Below are 26,859 nucleotides of genomic sequence, written 5' to 3' on the forward strand. Positions count from 1 at the left end.
CTATTGGTCCGAGGCAAAGATTTTTCTTGGACATGCCTCCATACGGTAACGTTACTACGTTCGATCACACGAGTTGCAAGACAAGTCTTCCAAACCATGTACGATATCCATTTCCTACCTCTCGCGTGACGTGCTGGTAGGACTTTTCGTATAAAGTTAACCGATGCGCTGGGGTTTCCCCAATCGGGAAGTGGAGATACGGTGTTTATTTATAGGTATTCGATCACTCGTGAATGATTCGAAAGTATAAGATGTAACGGGACGACGACAGACCGGAAAAACCGGGAAAACCGGAAATGGTCTGGGAACTTCGTCTACCGGAAAAAGTCACGGAATTATGATGGACAATAGGGAAAGACGTACTTTTTTTTATAAATAGTTTTCAAACTTCAGCTATGCTTCGTAAATTCGTTTAAGCTAACTTTCGGAAATGGTATTGTTCAATTTCTAACTATGTGTGTATGAGGCGATGCAATACTATGTTTTTTTTTAAATCTAAAATTATACGTTCAAGGTGGACAACTTCTCCAACTTTTTTTTTTCATAAAAACTAGTCAACATTACCTAAGTTTCGTGGGAAAACGTCAGGGAATTCTGAATTTTTTTACGGGATAAGTTAAGATATAATATACAAACCACATTGTTATAAGTGGTAATTCTTTTTTTCATATTCAAGATTAAGAGAATTCAAATTTTCACAAGTGTCTTGAAAATCGTTACGGATAAATTTTTATCGTTATGTCGAACCGATCTTGCAACGTATTACTTTGAATTCCAAAACACCGTCCGAAATATTTCCCATATTACAAATATTGAAATTATATCAATTTAGCATAATTACATAATAATTATATATATATGGATAGTTTGAGAAAACTTCTCGTCGAATTCTATAAAATTCTATTTCCTGAACAACAATGTAAGGAAATTCTGTCCCATCGTTTCCATAATAATACATAAGCGGTAGATTACTCGTTATATGCCAAATTTCAAAGGTCTTCGATGAGCGGTCACGGCTTCCACTAAAATTACCGCCACATTATTAAACGAATATGTAAACGCGTCGCGCAAAAAATGGCCTTCTGATAAGGCATTTTTTAACGCTAATTGAGCCTCAATTAATGCAATGATAGGAATAAGAATAATAGCTTTGGTTGATGAATTTTTATCCTTGAGCCCAAGAAAAGTGAATAAAATTATTTTTCGCACATACGACCTTGCGGAATTAGACGAATCAGTAGCGTAAGTTCGTATCAACGAACAGATTCAACGTTTCTGAACATATTTTCATGTTTTAAGCTTAGATATAATTAAAAAAAAATAAAGGACACACTTTTTTTGCTTTGTTTCAACAGCAAAAGGTCGCAGAATGGAGTTTACAAACTTGTGCCATTAGAGACCCGATATACCTACCAACGTAAGAATAATAAATAAATCACAGCGGTGTTTACGGCGGTATACTTTTTTCTTCTTACTATCCTCCGTTACCCATCTTCCGTGTATTATAAATCATACAAGTACCAGAATTTATCTTCTATCTGCTTGTTGCCACGTTATTTATTTTTTTTTTTTATCATCTCAGTTTCACCGAATACATTTTGAAATTTTTGATAACGTTTGCGATTCCTTTCTCAATCTCCAAAACCGTAAATTTTTATTACGTTCTTTCCGTATAATGATATTCGTTCAACAAGTGAAAAAAAGAAAAAAAATTGTATTCCGCGATAGAGTTTTTTTCTCCATGGCATCTTCTTAGAATTAGTTAGATTTTTACATACCATTATGATACAACGTCGTTGAACTAAGACCGGTCGAAAATAATATTCGCAAACACTAACGTAAAAATAAAATAAATCGTACACGCTTAGTTTTTTTTTTCTTTTACTCCGTAAATATACAATAAGGAAAAATGCCTAACAACTAAGACGTATGTCTGAAAAAAATTGTGTATAATAGATTTTATGATATGAGATAGCTCTAAAACATACCTTATTAATGCAAATTTGTATGTGTAATTAATTTGTCCATTTATATACTTCTAATTTCTTACAGTTGTTTTACCAGTTTTTATGTGACTTCTGCTAATTAGAGATGCATGAGTTCGTAAAAGCGTCCAACCTATCTATGATTTAGTATCGCATACTTTGCGGATACTGACACAACAATCTTATCTGTTTATCGGCAAAACTATTTATTGTGCCTGCGTTTATGTTTAAAAAAAAATTCTTTTTTTCTTAGTAGGGTTTTTAAACCTAGTGACCGTGGCCGTTCAGAATTCTCCTGCAACGAAATATCACCGGATAAAATCTCGTCGACAAAATTCGTCCAGGTAAAATTTCCCCAAATAAATAATTGTACGAATATTAATAAACGTGTAATAATATTGGGGGAGGGAAATTTTATCCGGGGGAATTTCGTGGAGGGGGGATCTTGTCCGGGGGAATTTTGAGAATTGACATTCCGGATGGGAACCGTTTTAGAATGACACTTCATGTGTGGGGAATCCCGAAGTGCATCAGTCGATTAATCCCTTGATCACTTGACAACCTCATCGTTCTGGGCATAGATAAGTTGACATACTACGTAGGAATGCTTATTGCGATTTAAATGTAATTAACTATAAGAAACAGAAGCCGGAAAAACAGTTTTTTTCGCGATACTATTCATAAAAAAGAATAAAAGTATAGGTTTACCGGTACAAAGAACAAGATGTATAAAAACAAATTTGAAAGTTTTTTTTTTAATGAGAAATAAGAAATATATAAAAATATTGTTGATCGTTGAAATTAGAAAATATGATTTTTGACCGACACCCATCTTTTTCTTATACCAAAAAAGCAAAAGGCTAGTTATAGGCAATGGAGATGGACCGTATCAGATTACACAGTCCAATGCCAGGTATCTTATGAAATGACATTGTGTAGTTTTTCAACATTCCGGTTTTCAACGAAAACAAAATAAGAACAGTTGTTACAATCTCCTCGAAAGTTAAATGTTGAGTTTTCATTAGATCCACACGTTCTCAGGTCTAGACCATCACTTACGACAAAAAATTCAAGAGATAACATTTTGCGATGTAAAGAACGGAATTTAGTGATTCTGATTGCAAACAACAAGGCTCTATCTTCTCAACTTACAAGAAGGTGATACGTAAAAAAAGAAACTTCAGTTTACATACGCGACGCTAATTATATGGACAACACTGTATTTGAGTAAGAGTTATTCAGATTACGTTATTTGACAAGTTGAAAGAAAATTCGCAAATGGAACTTCGACATGCCAATAAACAATTCTCAATTGAAATGAAAATGAAATGAAAAATATCGCCATTAGATAATCCAGTACGATACAAAAACTTTGTCTTCGGAATGATCGTCTCGAAGTTACAGTTTGCTAAACTTCATTTATGCAGATGCATAAATCTTGAAGGCCATCGGCAGGTTTCACTTTTCTTTTCCTTCTTTCGCTCGCATTCTTTACGGCGTTTCACTTATCAACTAATGATAAACCTATGAGATGAAATTAAACATCACAGATTTCGTATTTTAGGATAATGAAACTACCATTAATCTGTACATATATTTACAGATCCCTATGTATCGTATAAATCAGTGGAAACTATCCTAGATGTTTTAGCAGTGTTTCCTGTGGACGGACTGTGCTAGAGATTTCAAAGAAAGCACAAAACATCAAGCTACGTTTTCACTACTGTTGTGGCGAACGCTTTGACACATTCAGTTTCCGAATAAGCCTTTGTCAAAAGAGACTGTCAGCTTTTACTCTTCTTTGAACATGCACATGAACATCGACTGGAGATTGCTAAAAGCAGTCAGCTAAATGGGGTGTTTTGAAAGCTTCGGTATAGAAATTTCCTACTGTTACCGACTCAATAAACATCGTAATCCTTATAAGCTTCGGTATAGAAATTTCCTACCGTTACCGACTCTATTAACATTGCAATCCTTATAAGCTTCGGTACAGAAATTTCCTACTGTTACCGACTCAATTAACATTGTAATCCTTACAAGCTTCGGTATAGAAATTTCCTACTGTTACCGACTCAATTAACATTGTAATCCTTATAAGCTTTGGTATAGAAATTTCCTACTGTTACCGACTCAATTAACATCGTATTCCTTATAAACTTCGGTATAGAAATTTCCTACTGATACCGACTCAATTAACATCGTATTCCTTATAAACTTCGGTATAGAAATTTCCTACTATTACCGACTCAATGAACATCGTAATCCTTATAAACTTTGGTATAGAAATTTCCGACTGTTACCGACTCAATTAAGATTGTAATCCTTATAAACTTCGGTATAGAAATTTCCTACTGTTACCAACTCAATTAACATCGTAATCCTTATAAGCTTTGGTATAGAAATTTCCGACTGTTACCGATTCAATTAAGATTGTAATCCTTATAAACTTCGGTATAGAAATTTCCTACTGTTACCGACTCAATTAACATCGTAATCCTTATAAGCTTCGGTATAGAAATTACCTGCTGTTACCGACTCAATAAACATCGTAATCCTTATAAGCTTTGGTATAGAAATTTCCGACTGTTACCGACTCAATTAAGATTGTAATCCTTATAAACTTCGGTATAGAAATTTCCTACTGTTACCAACTCAATTAACATCGTAATCCTTATAAGCTTTGGTATAGAAATTTCCGACTGTTACCGATTCAATTAAGATTGTAATCCTTATAAACTTCGGTATAGAAATTTCCTACTGTTACCGACTCAATTAACATCGTAATCCTTATAAGCTTCGGTATAGAAATTACCTGCTGTTACCGACTCAATAAACATCGTAATCCTTATAAGCTTTGGTATAGAAATTTCCGACTGTTACCGACTCAATTGACATCGTAATCCTTATCAGCATATTGGTAAATGTAGGGTGCTACTATTACCTTCGCGTCTTCGATGCCTTTTCGCCTGTTTCAAAAGCATTCCCATGTCTTGCTGTCCTTATCAATCTTCAGTCAACCTGTCGAACATGGACTATATGTACTACGACAATAAGGCTGACAAAACGTTGTTCGATGTTTGCAGCCTATATTGTGAGCACTTTTTCATCTCGAGTGATAGCCTGTCAAAAAATTTTATGAGAAGTCCATTTTCTGCCGATTCAAATTGCAATTTATCGTGCGAAATAAAGATATGATAAAAATATAATACCCGGACGCTTTGTGGATGCATCCAGGAAATTTTACTGCGAGATTTTGATTTTGTTTGTAAAAATCATTACGCTTGACGCCTAGATATTTTTTCTCCTGATGGGAAACAATTCGGCTTGTACTTTTGTTTTTTGGCAAATTCCTAAAGCTGAAACAGCGGATCGTCTCTTAGCTTTTCCAAAGAGGATCTTCACACTCTGCTTGTGTCTTTATTAAAAATGAGCTTCGAGAATTTCGAGGTCTTAAATCTCCGTGGTAAATTGTATAGAATTTCATTTGATTTGGTTATATTTCGAAGCTTGAGACATCATCTTAAAATATCGGAATGAAAAAATTTACAAACAAGTTTCGCTCTCGCGTTTAGAAAGTCTGCACTTTAATATCTCACGATGTTAAAACCGGTCTGTTATTCAAACTTTACGTACGATCAGCGTAAGTGATTGAACGAAATCTGAGGTGGAAGCGGAAACCATTCACTGATTCAATTTTACTAAATTAATATAATATGTCAATATCCAATAGATAATAATCATAATCGTTGGAACACAACGAAATCTTTTTCAATTTATAAAATCTTTGTAACAAAAATATTCTTCCCTTCAAATGTTTTGCACTTGTTTTTCGGGTGTCCATGTCCATCAGAGAATGCACCGTAGTTGAAAGGAAAAAAAATGTATAAAATTACATACACATTTATGTACATCAGAGATTATCAATCGCGTCGACTAATAAATTTCTCTTCCACTCCCATGAACCGGAGGCTGTTGTGGGCAATAATTGTGGATCGATATAGCCATTCGGATTATGAATTTGATAGCTATACCTACGCATATACATATAATAGGTACGTACGCAGTTGCTTGTTAATAACAGATCCTCGTTACGTCTTAACTGAGTTATTTATATATAGAACAGTTTCCTCTATAGTGGTTGTATTTGAAAGTGACACAAAGAGGATGTAAGTACTTGTTCCACGATCAGATCGCTGATATGCGTATACGTGCATGATCGTTTTTTTTGCAGACGTGGTTGAAGTCGGTGACGTTAACGTAACGGAACATCAGGGAAAATATCATTATTGAGCAATTTGAGAACGACTTTCAAGGAATTAAATTGGTTTTTCGAAATACATGTATGTATATGAGTAAGTTTTAGTGTTATCATGGTTTACGAAATTTCAGACAATCCTAAAAGTGCGAATTGTTTCAGTAACGTTCCTAACTTCATTCTCGTCATTTCAGACCATTCTCATTCTCTGCTTTGTTCGCGTCTCTTAGACTTCTTTCAACTCATCGATTGGATTCGGTATTATTTAATTTCCGATATAAATTTGTCAGATTTTTCACGCTATACAAACCATGGGATCACTTTTTATATCAATATCAACATCGTTTTGCATATTATCTTCAAAAATTGGCCAGATGATGCTGAAGGATGAAAAACATACACCAACACAGCGATTTCTGACGAGAAACTCGAATGCGGGAAATTCTAATTTTTCTCAACGCTTTCTCAGTTAGTTAATAGTATTTTTATTCGACAGCTTTTATTGAACTTTAAATCCAGATGTCCGAATTTATTAGAACGATAGTTTGATTAATCTTTGTATACGCATCAAATTATACTTGAGTTAGACATTCCATAGATGATAATAGATGATGATACTACGAACATGAAATGCAGAGGCATTTAACGAATTTATTATCGAAGTTCGAAATTCTCCCCATAGATATAGTTTAAGCATGTTCGCAAGAAACAGCCGATAAGTCGCACGATTATGGAAAATAATCGTTGGGGGAGAAAATAAAGTAAAAACGTATTTACAAAATTCGACCGCCCATATTATTCGCGCAGTGTTTGGAGCTCTCAAGAGGATTAAATAACTTTTACTTTTATTTACGACTTTGAATCACGTTAGATGACTTCAAAAAAAAAAAAACATTAAAAATCACATTTTAGGGATAGAATAATTTTCGCCGCTTTATTTCACTTGCAATAAAAAACACTACAATGCACAAGTATATGAGGTTTATTGATTATCGATGATTTAACCGATTTCAAGTTATTATACAATGATCGACTGTATGAGTTACAGTAATTTAAAAACCAAAAATTATTTTCGAATATATCAATCGTGACTGTAGTCTCAAACCAGTTTTCGGCTATTTTTAGTTTAACCAGTAATAAATGATTCCCAGCGAAATCCTTGACGATATTGAAATTGTTCTGAGTTCTGTGAATTCCGAAGTTCACAATGATTTTTATTCCACAATCACATAAATTAACAATCTTTGACAATGTTTCATTCCTATTTTTATTTAAACGTTGACAGAAACTTGAAAATTCTCTTGAGAAGTCTCGAATTGGCGGGAAAGAAGGAGTGCGTAATTCTTGTCTGAGATGTAAAAATCAAAATTGCTTTTAATCGACGTATAATTTTATTATCGATGAAATAAAAAAACCCGAGAAAAAACCGTGAAATCATATTAATTTTCGAGCTTGAACGAAAGAATATTCTTTTATAAAAATTGTAACTTTTTAGTTTTTTTTTTGTTCTACAGTGAAATTGCCTCTCCTTAAGTTTGGTCTCCCCAAGTGATTGTTGCGCACAAAAGTCTACAAATCCTACTTTTTTTTTTGGTTACTTAAAAAAAAGATTGCGTACAATTTTTTTCTCATGTATATATATACGAACAAAAATGGGTATAAAACGGAAAATGGAAACCAACAAAATAAAAAATTTCTCGAAAGTTTTTCAATTCGTAAGATAAATATCTAGACGTGTTCATTTTCGGGGTTCTCAGAATAGAATCTAATCCGTACAAATTCCCGAGATTATCTTGGTTATTACGAATGACGCGAACTGATTATATTCCTCATACGATGTATAAGGAAAAATAGTGTCGTCACAGGGAAACCGTGTTTCACAGTTAACTTGACTTGAGTATGTAACAGCAGAAAACGAACTTGATCGACGCAGAAAGTATCCTTGAGAATTGTGCTTATAATTGTGGAAACACAGCGCTTTTGCGGTCAAGCAAATGACGTTACGCTCTCAGCTCTGCGAAACTGTTCTGGGTGAATTTTAAATCCGTTTTTGAATAATCCATCTAATTATATATTCATATCTATTTTTGCCCGAATCCCTGAGGAACGACGGATTTTTAAGAAGAAACGAGGAAACGCTTGTCTACGTTTTCGTTGTATTATTTAAAAATATTAGCTCAGTCAAAACAGGTTTGAATTAAAAATATTCTGGATATGGATGCATTTTTGTGTACAGGGGTTTTAGACACTCGGGAACTCAAATTTGAAGTCATTTTTGAGCTGCATAGCCGGCGTTTCGAGAAAACATTAATATTTGATGCTTTTGCGTTTTCCTCAAAAACTGCTATACATAGATGAAAAATGATTCAATCATCGTCTGGAGCAGAAAATTCTCGATCGAATTATCTCCTCATATGTCGGAAACGGAGTTGGATTAACCAAATTAACAAAATAGATTCGTGCAATTGAAACAAAATCCAAAACATGAATTTGACGATATTCGAACAACGCAATCTAAGATATTAAATATTTGCGAAAAGGTTTTGGATAATTAGCTTGGGGAACTTCGGTGTTTACATTAGTTTCTAAAGTTTTGGGTTGATGTTTTGTCAGCCAGATGATTCAGATCTGAATTATCTGAAAACGGACGAGAAATCTTACATTGTTATCGTTGTAACGAACATCAGTAATTGTACCCTACTTATGCAATCTATTATCATCCACTTTGGAGATGAGTATTTTAAGTTTTTTTCAGGCGATCTCTGGACTTCTCAACCATAAGCAAAATAATCCCAAAAACATTAAAATTGGTACCAAAACACCCGAGTTTGATAATTCTGAACGATCTGATCGTAAAACCTTTTCTCTATGGTTTCGAACAAACTTCAGTTCCGCCTTTCAATCATTTTTAATCGAAAAATTTTAATGCGAAACCGAAGCTTGTTCGATTGTTGTTCACAACAAACGTTTCATAAAATAGGTAATTTTTCTTAAAATCCGAAATATCGTTCTGGTTTCTACAAAAGCAGACTTTGTCCAATAAAACTATTTTTCCTTTCATCAGTTACGTAGAATAAATCAAAATTTGACATCGAGAATCCAGACTCAAAATTCGCGGTGACCGGTGATAATTTATCAACGTGAAAAAGACAAAGGCAAACTCTATAAGCAATAAATGAAAATTTTTGTTATTATTCGATGTATAGAATCAAAATTTATTTATTTAAACATAGAAGTACCGTAATATCGAATTGTAATAGACGCCAAAATCTTGTTCATAAAATTTAAAAACGTGAAACGTCCAAGTACAGAAAATAATAACAATAGAAAGTTGAAGTACAGAATGACAAATTATAGAAAGTTCAAAACATAGAACGACCATGCGATTCTATATTGTCGAGAGGAATTCTGACGATTCTACATTTTGGCATTCTACGTTCTGACCTTTTCTATTCTTTTACTCCTCGATTGTCCTGATTTCAAAATTTTTAATTTCGAAAATTCTATATTTTGACCTCTCAATTTTTTCATCTTTCCATATTTTCACCCCCACCCATTTTCATCCTCTCCTGACTCTCGATTCGGACGGCGTGGCCCATTCATCTTTAAATCATGCGATTGTCGATCCTTTTTCGTGGGTGCAGCTCTAGTCCGGACACCGGTTAGCGCGAACGGATATCGTCTATATGAAACGCAAAACACGTGGTTGTACGACTTGTGTTGCATACGAAGTATTGATCGCCGTTCGTTCTGCCGCAGCTAGGAAAGTGTTGGACGACCTCGTCCACCTCTATTCCCACCTGTGCAGCCCCATCCTGGTCACTTGTTTCGTTTGTACGCCTTGATGTCTAACCTGCGTATGTTGCATCATATCTATACACGGTACATGATACTATGGTACATCGTCACACGGTTGAAGAAATCGTTGAAAATTTCAGTCAAGATAGAAACCATTTTTATTACCCATAAACAGGATGGGACCGATATCTCCCGCCCCAAATTACCGACTGGGTTTAACCTGAAAAAACTCGGTGAAAAAAAAAAAACTCTTATTTTTCTCTTTTAATAGTGTTTTTTCAAGAATGGTGAAAAGCGTATATTGCATATTTTCAGGTTATGCGTGTATCTTAAGTATTGAGGATGCTATATTTTAAGAGGTTACTCGTCCGTATGGTTCAAATAAAATCCCACGGGATTTCGTATTACAACGAATAACATTTATTTACGAGTAACAGGCTTTTACATTTCTTCACATTACGAACTAACGCCGGTTGGCGTTGTCGGCCATAGAAGATTGGCCGTTTAGAGAGGACGTCTCGTACACACATGTGTCTAACTTGTTCATCGGACCTTAGTCTAACTATTTGGTATTCAGGTTACAACGTGAGAAAACGTAAAAATTATCGATTTATCTTACAATAATACCATATAGTAAGTTCTATGGCTTGAAGTAATAAACATGAGCGCGAACTCGTTCGCGGTATATCATGAACGCCTACTAGATGAAAACTATGGTAGAGCACTCGCGGAAAGCAAAAATTGTTTACAGTGTCGTTTCATTTATACACTAAAATATTGATTAATATTTAATAAAAAAAAAAAAAAACAATTGGATTATCTCACCGATTCCATGTTCAGTGATACTAAACAAATATGCATTGATTAACGCATGACAAGCATGTGAATCAAACCCAATTTTACTCGGACTTGGAAAAAATCCGAAATTCAACCCACCCTTTCCATAAACAATCTTAACGCAAATCATTGTCGTATTCCTTCACCTTCAATTGTCTCCGGTGCATCAAGATTTCGTAACGAAGTCTCAAGTCATTTTCACACCGTTGAATCTTCGTCCGTGTTGTTGTTGAATTGCTACAATTTGTAACAGCGAATTATACGTTGGAGTAAATGCCCAATTGGTGGAAGAAAAATGTATCGAGTTCATTTTTTTAACGACTTGAGAAGATAGCGAAGGGTTGGAAAAATAAAATCACGCACGTGAGTGTTTGAGCATAGAGAGAGAGAGAGAGAGAGTAAAATTTTATTCGACGCCAAGTTTGCGGCAATCTTTTGGTCAGAAATACAATATAATACAGACATAAGTCGTCATGATGGAATCAGGTCATCCGTTTATTATCGGTATTCCGTGTTATTTTCTTGTGATGAATTGAAGCTATGAGGCGGCCATATTGCTCGTAGTTGATTTGTCAAATGTCACGGGAAATTCAAATAATAATCGAAACAGTATCGCGGGAAAAGATGGAAACTGCATTGAAAGCAGATAATATTTGAAAAATTATTTGTCTCGAATTTTAGTGAAGTTTTAATCGTACTTACTACGAAACTGGTGTAGAAAAAAGTTGAAAATATGAAATGTGAATGATTTATCTGTACGTTGACTTAAGATATATTCGTTCCAAAGGCGAGTGTTCCAAATGGATGTTGTTAAACATTGCATCGATCGAAATTCTTATGGCAATTTATAGATAGAAAAATTTGATGAATTTTCAAAATTTGATCAGCGTAATCCTTCGAAAGCATCCTATGATATTTGAAGTGTATTATAAATACTTTTTTTTTTATTCTATCCGTTAGCCAAGCGTCGCACAGAAAATTATTCCACTCAGGTATGTTGAGCCACATATAACATATACGATTTCGGATGACTCGTCATACTGTATTTGACAAACTGACGACAAGCAACATAGCTTCTGATAGTCCACAAGATTGTCTGTAGTGTCTGATTCAGCGATGGCCACTAATCGTAAGCTAAAAATAATCGGTGCATCGATGAATCGAGGAAAAAAAAAAAAAAAAAATCGAATTCGATTAAGTCGCTAAAAATTTCTTATTAGCGGCAAAGGGTTTTGATAATTTATTCGTCGATTAATCGATTTTCGATTAAATCGATTATTTTTGGTCATTCTTAGTGTCTACACCATACCGCATCTGGTTAGTATGTGAAAAAGTGAAAATCAGTGAAAAAGTTGAATCTCGGTACGTTTGTTGCGCTGCACGTATAACGCGGATGACACAGATGGCCAACCGGAAATGGTGACGACCTTGAGTGACGGGTGACCTGTAGGCTGTAGCCACTGGGTCGAAAACCTTTGTGTCCAAGTTTGAATCGCCTCGTTTTATAGTTAACCAAGAAGACCGTCTGCCCTCTATTTTTGGACCCACTTTTATATAAATAGGAACAGAAGTTAGGTGTTATACATGCACACGTGTGTGTAGGTTACACGTATATTTTTATCTCTATGCGTGCATACCGAGAGGTTTTCTTGAAAGGACCTCCTCGTAAAGCGCGCGATTCAACCAGCTTCATTTTGATTGGCTGACAGATTGGATCATGCCAGCCTGAAGCAAACCTTCGATGAGAAGAATAAATTCCCTAGAATCGACTGGTCGACAAGTGACAGTCAACCATAACCTCTCACGTATTAAGAATCGCTGGGTCAAGGCTGCGACGCGATCCACTACGCATCGGCTTATCATGCTAGTAAAATTTTTCCGAGGTTGAAGTTAGTAACGTTACAGTAACGAAACATTTGGAAAAAAATCACTATTTTCTCGTTTTTACAGTGATTTTCAAGGAACTAAGATTTCGAAATATAAGTAAGTTTTCTTTTATTACGGTTTACCGAATTTCACACAGTTCACAAATCGTTGAATAACGGTTCTTCCTCAGCACGAATCGTTACGATAACTTTACTAACTTCAACATGTTACATTTTTACGAAGTTGGCTACGCGGATAAACGATTAACGATTGTTGAGCAGGTCCTTTCAAGAGAACCTCTCGGTATGTGACTTAAACCGTTGGTGCAGCAAGCAAACGATGATATCCCGGGCGTTTACAGATTTGGAGCTCAAAGAAAAATAAATAACTAGATTAAGAGAACAAACAACGACGCGAGACACGCGCGGGGCAAGAATAATGTCTCGTGGCAAGGCGCTTGGCAAGTAGGTCTGTGTGTCGCGTATATATATATATATATATATATATATATATATATTTATATTTATATTTATATTTATCCGTCAATCGTCAAACGTTTGTCCATAAACCTGTATATTGTATACCTATATAGATACATTGTGTAGGTAGAGGTACGTTATTCCTGCCTTGTGAAAAAATTCTTTCTCGTCAAATCAACGCACGTTGCAGCAAAATTGGAAATCCGATCATCTCAAAGTAACAAACTGGGACTGTGTGATAGTTAATTGTTTTGCCAATTAATCGATTGATCGAAAAAATGCCCGGTTCGAAAGACCGATTTATCGATTATTCGGAAAAACTATTGATCGGAATACCCGAATAATTGATTAATCAGAAGAACTTTGGCGAAAAATCAAAAAAATTTTACGTTTTCAACTCGATCACGGGTGCAGGATAATTGGAAACTCGATTTCATAGAAATTCTAAATTGAGGCTCTGCGATTAATCGATTTATATCAGACTTCGATTGATTGTTTTTTTTTAACTAATCGATCGGTGGAAAAACAACTCATCGAAATCTACGATTGTTCGATTATTCGCACAGTCTTATGTCAATGGAATACAATCAATACTATGCAGAAACCACGAATTGATCGAGTATGCCAACTTTTTTTGTCGTCAGGAATTTTTCCTGTAATGGTACAATTTCTGAAAACTTCTCTAAAATAAAATGCCTCCTAAAACCGTTCCAATCGATTTTCAAAAACCATAAATGAAATTATTTGGTTTTTGATTCAGACAATTCTCGTACAAACTTCAGATTGAAAGTTTATCATATTTTCATTTACCGGATTTTCTACTTCGATAGTTTTAGATACTCCTATTCAGATTTTGAAAAATGTGCTTTACTTGATGGTCTTTTTTCAATTTTAGAACGGTTGAAAAAGTTTGAAAAAATTCATTGAAGCGTTTTAGAATTTGAGTTATGAATAAAATCAGCGATTAAATCTGCCAATGAAGTATAATGAGACTCTGTACTATTTACTGAAATGACGCGACTGTCCTTTGCATAAAAGATTTCGTACTAAATTATGAAAATGAATTTTTTCATGCAATGTCAATGTTAGGTACGAATTAGGGTAATAAATTGAGGTAAAAACCGAGCAATAAATCAATATAAAAATGGAAATACGATACTAAAAATGTTTGACGAAAAATGAATTGATTAAATAAAAAAAACTAAAATATTTAGAAAAATTCCAACACCTTGTTTGAAAATACTTTGATTATGTGCGTATTTTGTGAAAACCTCTACCGGAAATTTACAATTAGACTAAACCATGGACTTTGTAGTTGATAGGGTAATAAATTGGACGGGGAAAACTTTGAGGGGGTAACAAACCGTGAAACGTCAGCTTTTATTGACGTTTCCTTTTTTCATACCCTTATGTGTGTCGCATTTTATTTAAGTAGGTATTTTATATGCACAATAAGCTTCCTGTTGTTTCGTATGTATAGTATGTACCTATATGCTCTATTTATTATACGAAACCGCAACTGTAATAAAGATAATTCGTAGCAAATAGTGCAAAGTCATCGCATATGCGCATTGGGTTTGGTGAATGAGAAAAAGAAGAGAAAATACTGCGCTGAGAGTCACTATATATATATATGTATATATATATAAGTGAAAATATGTACAATTTATATATAAACGGATGTCGACTAAAGAAAAATGACTCGACCATCGAGTAGAACGGAAAATTCTATATCGAATTATGTCCTCGTATGTCGAAAATGGAGTCGGATTAACAAATTAGGAAAAAAGAAATTCTACTTATCGACGGTATCTGGGGAATTTCGGTGAAATAATATCTTTATTAAGAAAACAGAAATTCTACTTATCGACGGCATCTAGGGAATTTTGATGAAATTCGTTTTACTTAATTTGTTAATCCGACTCCGTTTCGGACATATGAGGACATAATTCGGTGTAGAATTTTCCGCTCTACACGATGATCGAGTCATTTTTCATCTATCCATAGCAGTTTTTGGGGCAAACGGAAAAAAACGTCAAATATTGCTGTTTGCTCGAAAATTCGGCTATGCAGCTAAAAAATGACTTCAGACTCGAGTTCCTGAACGTCGAAATCCCCTGTACATAAAAATGCAACCGTATCCCGAATATCTTTAATTCACATCTATTTTGTCTGGCCTATAAGAGTGATTGGGTCGCTTACAAAGAGAATAAATAAAAACAGCTTTATCGCGAAGACCTTGTGGTGTATATTGTTGTTTGTAAACAAACACGTGTCAGCTGTTTAAGATTGGATTAAACGTAGTGGCGGCCAGTTGTGTAGACAGAAGAATGTTTTATTTGGAAGCGAAATTTTTTTCTCAATTTTAGACAGTCGCTTTCGGAGCTCGAATTCATAAGCAATACGGGGCAAACTTAGTTTTACTTTTATCAATTGCTGCCGCTCATCCGCGTTTAATTATTGCGTAGACTCGATCTTGGGAGCATTTTGTAGCGTATCTAATTCTGGTGTTCCCTGTAATATCTTTTTTAACAACCTCTGGAGTTATTTCTGATTATACGACGGTATTTTTAGCCGTTTAGCGAGGGGGACAATCTTGCGGCCGACGTAAAAATTATGAATGAAATTCTTTCTCCTGTAAATTTGCGCGTCTGCCAACGCGTATATAAATTCGCCTCATGTCCACGCTGTTTATGTACACCCATTTGAACTATGGACTCGTTCCGAAATCTTGCGATTGTGGGTTTAGTACCGGTATGTGTATGGCAATACAAATAGATGTGAGTATTTACTCGTCGTTATATATTATAATTACGACGTACATCAATTCTGACATCACTACGGGAAGTTTCCGTATTGCAGGGAAAAAGAGAAATAAGAATCCTTTTCATTCATCAAGATTTTGCTCAGTCGGACAAATAAACAATTCTCTATGTAGATAAATATAATAGAGGTGTACGTATATTTGGCGTATTCTATGCCAAGCTAACAGATTTTCAGCATAACTTTAGTTTTGATTCCGTTGAAACGTTTTAAAGTGATGATAGTATCTTCAAAAAAAATCATATTTAAAATTTTCTAAAATTTCATCTTTCGTCCCGATTATTTTAAGATCTTTCCCGCGACGAAAGTCTAGAATAAAAAAGATGCCATCGTATGATTAATCTCAAAACAATGGAAACATAAGAGATAAAATTTTCGAAAATTTAAAAAAAGGTGGATCCTTCAGAAGATTTCATTATTTGTAAGTCAAAAGTGATTGCATGAAAAAATTTAAATGAATAATTTTCAGTTCATAGAAATAATATTGTCACCTAAAAAAGTTTCAAGAAAATTAAAAATCGTCAAGGTCTAAATTCATTGATTTGGTATGGGGTGTCCTATTTATACGAGATCTTTGATGATCGAAGTTATGATCATGGATGAAATTCATCGTCCCGATGATTATATATAATCGTAAGTATTTCTTCATGTAACAATTTTTGTCTTTCGCTTCTATGAAATCAGTTATTTCGAACTATTTAAGAGTTTTGGCTTTTGGAACTGCATAAAAGGTGAGAATTTCCCAGAAGTCTGAAAGATGTAGAGAGCTCAGTATGCATGGTGTAGAAGCAATCCGATATAGGCACGGGGAATGAAATCCAGTAGACAACCAGTTGTTCAACTATTTATCCTATTTATGAACTGCGTAATATTACAAAAATTTATGACTATCAACATTGTAATGGTCAATGGTAACATGTATAAAGTAAAATGTGTTACACGTACTCCTCTTTCCATATGAAAATACTGTATCCGTTTTTAGGATAAGTTACAGTCGTGTTGAAATTTTTATTTGTTTTTTAAGGGGTGTGGTTTAGGTTCCGAATTTGAAAAATCCCGAAGACGCGAATGTTTCGAATTATTTGGTGGCGAAACTCGAATTACAGAAATCATACTTTTACGAAACAACAAAGTTTCGAATGGTCGGAAATACGAAGGCTCAACGTTCCGAAATGCAAGATTCCGTGAATTCAACTTACGATAAAGCAAAATTCCGAAAAATAAAGTTTCGATATAGTAAAATTTCGATAATTAAAATATACTCACACAGTGTAGTTTACTCAACGAGTGGGTGTAAAAGTATCATAAAAATCTAAAACTGGAATGACCAGGACTCCGAACGTAAAAATATCGAAAATTCAAAACAAAGGAAGGTCAAGTGGTGAAATTTCACCAAGCCAGAAATTCACAGAATTGAAAATCTTCGATCTTTCGCAATTTCGACGTTTCAAATTTTTAAAATTTTCTCATTCTTACACTTTCGGAACTTCGACTTTTCGGAGTTATGCCCTTACGGCATTTTGTCCGTTCGGAATTTCAAGTTTCAAAAGGTATGAAATTTCGAAAATTCTCACGTCATAAGGCGACTTTCACCTCTGACATGTCAAAGTTAATCCAATGGTTTGTTTGACAAATTACCAAGTATCGAAAAAAGTAGTTCTCAATATTTTCGAATACGTTAATTGACAATAAACTTTAATTCATCCGAGAAGTCAGTTCCTTGATAAGTTGTTTAAATCATTTTCAAAACGTACACAAAAAATTTGATCTGCTGATGAAAAAATTATCTATGTTTTTTATGGGAAAAAAGTTGAGTTTGTTTTCGACGTGGGAAATATTAGAAACTTCGCGTTGACTTCACGTGAAGTACCTTACGTGTAATGATCTAAACGATCTCAATTAAAAACGAGCCTTAACAGATTTTTTTCTCTTTTTCAAACGTTACACGCATTCCGAAATCTCGTGTTTCGATTTCGAAGTATATCTTTTCAGATTCCCCGGGACTCGGAAAATTAGCAATTATGCTAATAAAACTTTCGTCCATTCTTACTAATGTTTCAAAGTTCCAAAATATTATTCCAAATATTGCAATGATATTTGAAAATTATCGTACTGTTTTCGAATCCCATCCTTTATTGTAGATCGATAATTAATCTGTTCAATAAAATAGTAAATCAAATTCGCAAATAAGCGATAGAACGTTGTACCAAATTCGTATTTATTTAGAGAAGATGTTTTTCAAATTTTTTAACATAATTCTCTATCTTAATGAAGGAATTGACGTTAATCGTTATCTAACTCCGTTTAACAATTTTCAAAAGTCGTAAAACATTTGGAATCAGAGAAGGTTTCGCAAATTGGTCCAACATACACGCTATCAACACGACCTCGGTCAATCTCGCAGATTTTACAACTTATTGTTAACGAACAATTAAATACGAATTAGTATCGTGAGCAATGCGCTCGTGATATCAGATTTTACTGTGCAACGTGGTGGCTTGCGTTTAGATGGAGTGAAATATAGATCCGTTAATTTAAAAAAATTACTCGGAGAATATATGGTACATTCCGTGGCAAATCGAACAATTTCGGACCTTAACATTTTTGATTTTGTGGAATTTTTATTAGGAGATACAAGCATCTTTAAAGCACGCTAACTATTATTTTTTCCGTGTAGTCGATTTTTAGTTATAAATATTCTACACTTATCAAAGATTCACATTTTGTAAAATTCTCGACAACTTCTTTAAAATTCTATTTCTTGTTCCAAGATGGAATAATTTGGTTGTTAGTTTTTTTTTTTTTTTCTTCGGTTCTTTGGAAACTTTGAAACGATTAAGATTTCGAAAATATCCCGAAAATTCTGCAACATCTTTCGCTGTGTGAAAAGCACGTTAATACAATTACTTGGAAGGTGAAGGGAATATTTTTGATTTTTTACAAAATTTTAAAGACACACAAGCTATATTAGGTTTTCATAGATGTAATTTTTTACATTGCTGAAAAGAATTGAAAGATAAAATTATTCCATAATGGGACGAATTTCGGAATGATTGGAACAGAAAATAAATTTTTCAACAGTATTTTTTCATCAGTTTTGAACGGGTGGAAGTTTGAGATGGTTTCAATATTTGTCAGTTGGAAGAAATTTAATATAATGAAAATTTTCGTAGATAAATAAAATGGAGTCTTATTAGACACGCCGCTTTATCACTTAAACGAGTTTAAGTTTATACGCAAGTACTGTTTATATTGTATTCTTTTAATACATATCGGATTATATCGAATTCGTTATTACAAAACATCGGCTGCACTTTTTATTTACATTATTATTATACGTATCCCATACGGATTCCTTACTCAGAGATGTATATGGGGCATTCCACGTCAAACCAATGGTTCATCGACCCAACCCTGGGATTCTGGTACCCAATGGATTGTTTTCTTTGTTTCGGTCAAAAATAATACCTGTAATTTTTTGAAATTTTTCCAGGATTTTGTAAAAGCGTGGCGAAGTGAGGAAATACGCTCGACATAAAAATCGACATTTTTAAAATTCATGAATTTTTTTTTTTTTTTTTGAATCAAGGAATGTATTGTTAATAAATTTTTTTAATACTTTTTTTTCTTGAAATTTTGTTTTGAACAAAAAACCCATTGGTCATGAGAATCCCAGGGAATCAGGCCGATGACCCGTTGCTTTGACGTGGAATGCCCCATATATGTATATATATTTGTAGGCGACAGAAAAGACTTTGTATAACAAATTTAGGAAACCGGTTTGTATCATTTAAAACATGCCAGTCATTACAAGCATCAACGCGGGTCAAACAAACAATAACATCGCTATAATATTTGTGATAGATTATTAAAAATCAGGGCTGTGCTATTAATCTTTGACTTTGGTTATTTGTATTTTGAATTGATCAATTAATCGACTTTTCGATTGATTGATTAATCAGCCCTTTTGATTTCTCGGTTTTTTCAATTAATCGATTAATCTGCTCTTAGAAGCAATAATCAATAATTCAATTAATCGAAGTCTGCTATGTAATTGATTCATCGCACAGTTTCATGAAAAATTCTACTTGTTGCATCTGATTTTTATATAATTATCGATTCTTGCGTCGTAAAAAATCTAACAACGTACCTACAGGCATAAAATCGTACATTTCGCTCATGTTTGATTTTACAAGTACAATAATATGTCTATAACAAATATAACGCAAGTCGCCGCAAGTTTTCCTTGAACTTTGGCCCGGCAGACGGTAAATTTATATCATTATTTGGGATTGGATTAAAAATTTGCCACTATGAATTTATTGCGATGTATTTTTTATTTAATTTTTCTTTATTTTCGTTGTTTTCGCAACTCCGTTTGTTGCATTGATTTTCCGGACTGAAAAATCTTCATTATACTTGGTTGAAAACATCTTTTTTTAAGCCTAGAAGTTTAAACTATCGGCTATTACTTACAAATTCTTCTTAAAGAAAATTCTTCCACGTCTAATTTCTCTCGACGAAAGACTTCGATGTATAAATATTTCATGTCATTCAGAAACCTCGTGTGCACGTGTAATTAAAATCCAAAATAATTTCCAATGTATTCGATGAAAATATTCCCTGTTGAATGAAAATTTCATGGATTTTTTTTTTTTCAAACCATTTTCACTTCTGAACGATGAGCTTCCCGAATCTCTTGAAATTCTTGCGACAACTTTACGATGTTATACTGATTATTTTCAATAATATCGTCACCGTTTTCTAAACTAATCTCTAGATTATAATTAACAAAATTATTCATCTGACGTTGTTCAATTATTGGTACATTATACATATATTTACATGTCCTTTTTTCAAGAGCAAGTAAATAGTAAACCTAACGTGAACTGAAAGTAGTGCATGTTTGTTGAGTAATCATAGATAGGCGTTTTGTTTGGAAACAAGTGTGAAATGTAACATAGAGCATGCTCAATAGGTACAAAGCGTTTAAATATTATTATTACACGCTGTAAAACTGATGACTTATCACATATTTGACTGCTTGTATTGAAATAACAAGCACTGTAAGTAAAAGTAATTTTCTAATTAGAACGAAAACACAAAGGTGCAATTGCTTATTATTATTGTTATTATTATTGTTATTGTTGTTGTTATTATTGTTCTCTTATTTGCCGGGTAAGAGATTATATTACAAATAGTTGCATATCAGTGTAAATACGAACGTGTGTGATGTTATCACACACAATGACTTTATTATCCAATTATTAACCAATTCTGCGCAATTATGTATTTATATTACCGTTCATAATCACAATTCCTTGTTTTTATAACGGTATAAAAATTTGGTCATAACGTTTTATGACTGTAATACTGAAAGTATTTATTGTAAATGAAATTTTGTAAATAATGTACAAAATTTACGACTCTAGTATCTTAAAAAAAATGTACTGTGAATTTGTTGTACATGCTTCTGTATGTTGTAACGGTAAAATGAACGTCGTTCATTTATATCTTCATCTAATATTTTGACGTGGTACCTTTTTTCTTAGTCATAATATTTCAATACCGTAAAAAGTTGTGTGAATATTATTGATATGCTTTTGACGCTCAGTTTATTGCTTAATTTATGCAAAAAATTAGTTTATATCAAGCTGTTAAAATTATGCTAATCTCTTATAAAACCATGTTGATTCGTTCGTATAACTGCATTCAATTACAAATCAGCATTTCTTATCTTAAAAAGTGCGATAACGTTGCTATACTGTGAAATGAAGTTGAAACAAATTGCAATCTGGTGCACATATGTTCATTTCCGTTATTGCATTTTTTCTTCGAATATTTCAAATTCAATCTGTAGTCAAAATTTCAGAAGAAATAATGCAATGCTATCGTTGAAACTAAATAGCAAAAAAAAAAAATAGTCAAGATACTCATCAAACGATCCCATGCAGCATCTAATGTTTCAAAGATTGCTGCAAAAGCATTTCAGTCGAGACAAACTAAATGCGTTAGAAATAATTCAATGTCCGTAAGAACGATTGAGTTGAAATATTGTATCAATATGTCAGTTACACTTTAAATGAAATATCATCTTTTCTGGAAACTCCAGAATTGTGATTGACAGAAGTTCCGTAATCAGATGCTCGACTGATTAGAGCTCGATGAATTATTTCATTGACTTTGTAATAGTGCTACCACACTGTTTCGCTTGAAGCAAATCCTAAAAAAAATTTATATGTTTAATAGCAATTTATTTACCGTTATTGAACCGAATTACCATTATGCAAGGGAACGATGCCCTCCTGAAGTTAAGTTTGCAGCATAAACAAAGTCTGGTTACGTTACTCGTAATCACGTAAAGTCACTTCAAGTCACGTGAAATCACTTAAAGTCACATATAATCACTTAGAGTCACGTAAAGTCACATGAAGTCACTCAGAGATACGTAAAATGACTCCGAGTCACCTAAAGTCACTTCAAGTCATGTAGTCACTTGGAAAGACGTAAAGTCACTTAGAGTCACGTAAAGTCACTCCCAAGTCATAGAGTAACTTGGAATGATGTAAAGTCACTTGGAGTCTCGTAAAGTCATTCCCAAGTCATGGAGTTACATGGAATCACGTGATGTCGGGTGAAGTTGTGTGTAGTTATGTGACCTAACCTGAAATCATGTAAACTTGTAGGTTGAAGACATGAAACCTTTTAAAGTTTAGAAGTCAGGTGTGCACCCAACTTCAGGGGTGATCACCCCTCGCCTTTACGTCACCCAAACTCGCTATATAGTTTTTGATCGAAGCTGGTCATTTTTGTTTGGTTAAAATCGCACAGGGTTCATGTCGGATCTTAACGAGAATTATTTTTTCCAGCCTACACTGAACAATGCCGAGGAGAGTCAAGCAAATTCAACGATGTACCAAAGTATGGATCGAAGTATGAACCGAAGCATGGACCGAAACATGGACCAGAGTATGGAACGTGGTCGATCTATGGTTGGTCCAATGAGGTCGCGTCCTGCGGAGAAGAGACATGACACCTCGCCCTACAGTGGTGTACCTTATTTGTTGTCCCCTCCCCCAGATACTTGGCGCAGAACCAATTCAGACTCTGCCCTTCATCAAAGTGTGAACGATTCCTGCCAGATGCCTTCCTCCATGCCTCACCGGCGAGGTAGCGATGCGTGTCGGTTTCTATATTTTTTTTTCATTTTTAATTCAATTCCTTTGCTGCGTATACGTGTACTATACTCTGTATAGTCAGTGTTGTACAAGATAATTACGAGGATCGTTATCTAGATGAAGATGAGATTATGCATGTAACTTCATCTATAGCAAATAACCGGATCGCGTGTCATGCAATTATATTTACATATAAACCATAATCTTATCCCAATTATCTCATCTAGATAATGAAAAAGTGAGAAAAGAATTGTTGGGTGAAAAAAATATTTCTTTGTGGGTGGCGGACATTTTTTTTTCGCTTAGGCAACGAAAAATTTGGTCCGATCTACTGGACGGTTTAATTTTTTCGAAACAACGAAAGATTTTGCGATATCAAGTATAATTTAATTCAAGCACTACATGTAATTTGGTAGGTGGTGAATTGTCTCAAACGATTCTTTTTTATTTTCACCGTAGTAGATTGTGAAGAACTTTGTTGCCTGAAATTTTTTAGCAATGGTGTATCAACGCAAGAGTTTCTTTCAGAATGACTTTTTCATTGCACGATATATTTTCCCAAAATGAATTTACATTCTTGACTTTAAATGACATCGCCTATGTTTCAGTAAGCGGTTCATCTTATCTTTATACCATAAAAAAGGTGAAGATGAACAACTGATTCATCAAGATAAAGATGAAAGATGAACTTAATACAATTATTTCTGTGATATAAAAGATGAGGCGAATTTATCTAACAACAAGACAATTATCTTAAATGGAATCATTTAGAAAACGTACAACACTGCAGCTGTAATCTGATGAAGTTTTTCTTTTTAAAATAACCTTCTTTGCTGAACTAAAATTGAAAGAACAAAGTTCGATTTTATTTATCATAATATCATTTTGTCTTGTGTCCTTTTCTGTACTACATGAATCCACAATATATTCACTAACGATAAAGCTCCTTTGCAATGTTATCTGTAGATCCGCATATGGGAGGCATGGGTTCCGAGCACAGAGAATCGCATCGTGGCTTCATGGAGAGGCCGAGATCTTCCTGTGAAATGCCCAGAGTACCTGGAATAAAGTATATAACTCTAATCATGTATCAATAATTATTTAGACTCTGCGATCAATAGATTAATTCGGACTACTTCAATTAATTATTTTTTTTATTAATCTTTTAATAGAGTTAGTGAATTTTATGAATTTATACCTCAACAAGCAATTAGTTATTTCGGTTGGGTCGATTGCATCTTTTTGTTTATCAGAATCAATTAATAGAAAAGATTGTTATCGATAATAACGTCAATCATTTCGCTCGGTGACATGTCTTGTAGTGCTCACGATATCTCAAACACAGCTCAACCGATTTCAAAGGCAACAATATTTTTGGGTAGTTTATCCTTCTTAAAACAATCCCACATTTTCAAATCACTACATCATCGTTGTTAGTTAAATAAACAAAAGTTGTGAGTTTTTTTTATGAAAAATCCAATTTCAACTTGATATGGTCACTAATTTATTGAGAAAAAAAATTCGAACTCTAGCAGCAAAGCCAAATTATCCAAAAAAACTATCTCTAAGTTTGAAGTGAATTAGTTGAGCCGTTTTTTTTTAGATAACATGGGCATTGCAAAAGTCTGATCGAGCGAAACGGTTGACTTTATTCTCAACAACAATACTTTGTATTAATTGATTCTTAGAAAAAAATATGTAAATAAAGCTTGATCCATCAATTGATTGCACAGCTCTAATATTTACCATATAGTTATTAATGTCACTAGGAGTTAGGTCACTGTTTTTGAAAACCTATAAAACTTGAAATAGTTAGGAGTTTCGGTTTACCTGGAAAAATCATGGAAAAGACATGTCGTTTTGTCGAATTACTGGAAAAATTTAAAGTTGAAATTTAAACTTTCCTATTGTTCCAACTATTACAAGTTTTAATGAAACACTTAGGAAAAACATCATGACTTTTCCATGATTTTTCGAACGAGTGAACTACCAAAACTTTAAAATATTTGAAATATAATTTGTAATCCTAGATTAAATTTCCTTACTGATCATGTTAATTTTTATAGAGAAAAGACATCCGGAAAATAACAATTTTGTATTTGGAAAACCTATCAAAGTCAAAGATTCTCGCCATCGAAATTAGTGGCCACCCCGGTTAGGGTTTGGGTTGAAGATAATATTTTTAATTAAAATACAATCGGAGTATAGAGGCTTCTGATTGTCAATATTAACGTACTCCTGTTTATTATTTCAGTATTTATCCAAGTTCTCAACCACCTGGGCAACAGATACCGATTGGTAATAACACCGGATCCTTACCTGATTTAAGCAACGTTCATTTTCCGCCACCGCTACAAGCCCCTCTTGATCAAGAGGATCATTCGAGTAGCACGCCATACAGTACCGTAAGTTGAACTTGTTCATTTTTATGTTTTTGTCCTTAGTTGTAAAGTTCTCATCTACGATGACTGTCAGAAGACAAGAAACGCCACATCATATGTGCCAATAGTGGTATCGTAAGCTTCTGGATCAGTATTGTTATAATACTAATTGTAAATCGACTGTCTATAGATATGCTGCGGGGTGTTTAAAATGAAAGTAGGTGGTATTTTTCTGCTCTTGAAATCCTCAAACCTGTTTTGTTTCTAATTCTGAATGGAAACTGTCAAAAACTTTTCGCTAATTAAATTCTTTCCAGAGAATCATCCATCTACCTACCGCACATTGATTTAAAAAAGTGTGTTATCTTGGTCTCGCGAGACAAAATACAGTAACATTTTCGTTGTACTTCTTAGCATGGTTGTGTATTTGATGTCTGAGATTATAATTGATTCGAATCATTTGTTACTCTTTGTTGTTTTAGTCGTGAAAATGATCGTCATAGCGGTAGTTAAAACGTTTTATTAGTAATCAAACTTTGAAATAAGCTTTTGCATGATTATTCAAGAATTGTTTCCCTTACTTTGTTAATTCTAAATTTTAATGTTATTGTACAGCCGTTGTTATATTTTTTACTTTTATTACAATATATTAATACAGAACAGGCACGAAGTACTCACTTATGCACAATGTTAATTGAATGTAATGAAAATGTTCATATACGTAAAAAAAAAAAGAAACATCATTATAATATGAGTAGTTAATTTATGACGTGCAACTGAAAATGTAAGGGAGATACGCTTTAAATGATCGTGCCAAATGTTTGTTTCAAGGTTTTGTTTTCATGAAAATGTCTTTGTGAATGAACTTGACAAAAGTGAGGTGGCAGTGCGTATTTTCTGTTGCATCATCCATTTTAAGGAAGTCGAAAAAGTTCTCTCGCACAATTTCAGCTCTAGATATTCTGGCGTCAGCTATTGTTTCCGCTTGTATGAGTGACCAAACTAACACTCTATAATTACAGTTTGTTCCATTGGTTAATGTGGTTTCACGACTTTCATGCTGGAAGATGAACGATTGACACTGTCGAGCTTTAAGTGATATTTAACCCCATGTTTTTGATCTGATTCTAATGTTTTGGCTCATTTTGAGAAACATTCAAGAAATCTTAGGCTGTAGTTTCAATCTAATAATCCAACAGGTAGAAAAGTACATGATGTTGAGTTAGTAACTTTAACTTAACGAAAAATTGAATG

The 26,859-nt window shown here is 33.8% G+C and overlaps 1 protein-coding gene across 10 annotated transcripts in view; it reads left to right on the top strand.

The window, feature by feature from the left end:
- LOC124187207 (CREB-regulated transcription coactivator 1-like) overlaps positions 1 to 26,859 on the top strand; it is a 58,839-nt gene that overhangs the window by 16,708 nt on the left and 15,272 nt on the right. For 9 of the 10 annotated variants that reach the window (XM_046579570.1, XM_046579571.1, XM_046579576.1 and 6 more), the window contains 3 exons: positions 22,916 to 23,228; positions 24,191 to 24,293; positions 25,479 to 25,629. In XM_046579570.1, the coding sequence (XP_046435526.1) occupies positions 22,916 to 23,228; positions 24,191 to 24,293; positions 25,479 to 25,629 (567 nt within the window). The remainder of the gene's footprint in view (positions 1 to 22,915; positions 23,229 to 24,190; positions 24,294 to 25,478; positions 25,630 to 26,859) is intronic. The other variant, XM_046579572.1, reaches the window with a different exon arrangement.

The sequence above is a fragment of the Neodiprion fabricii genome, chromosome 7 (genome assembly GCF_021155785.1).
Source record: "Neodiprion fabricii isolate iyNeoFabr1 chromosome 7, iyNeoFabr1.1, whole genome shotgun sequence".
NCBI classification, from domain to species: domain Eukaryota; kingdom Metazoa; phylum Arthropoda; class Insecta; order Hymenoptera; family Diprionidae; genus Neodiprion; species Neodiprion fabricii.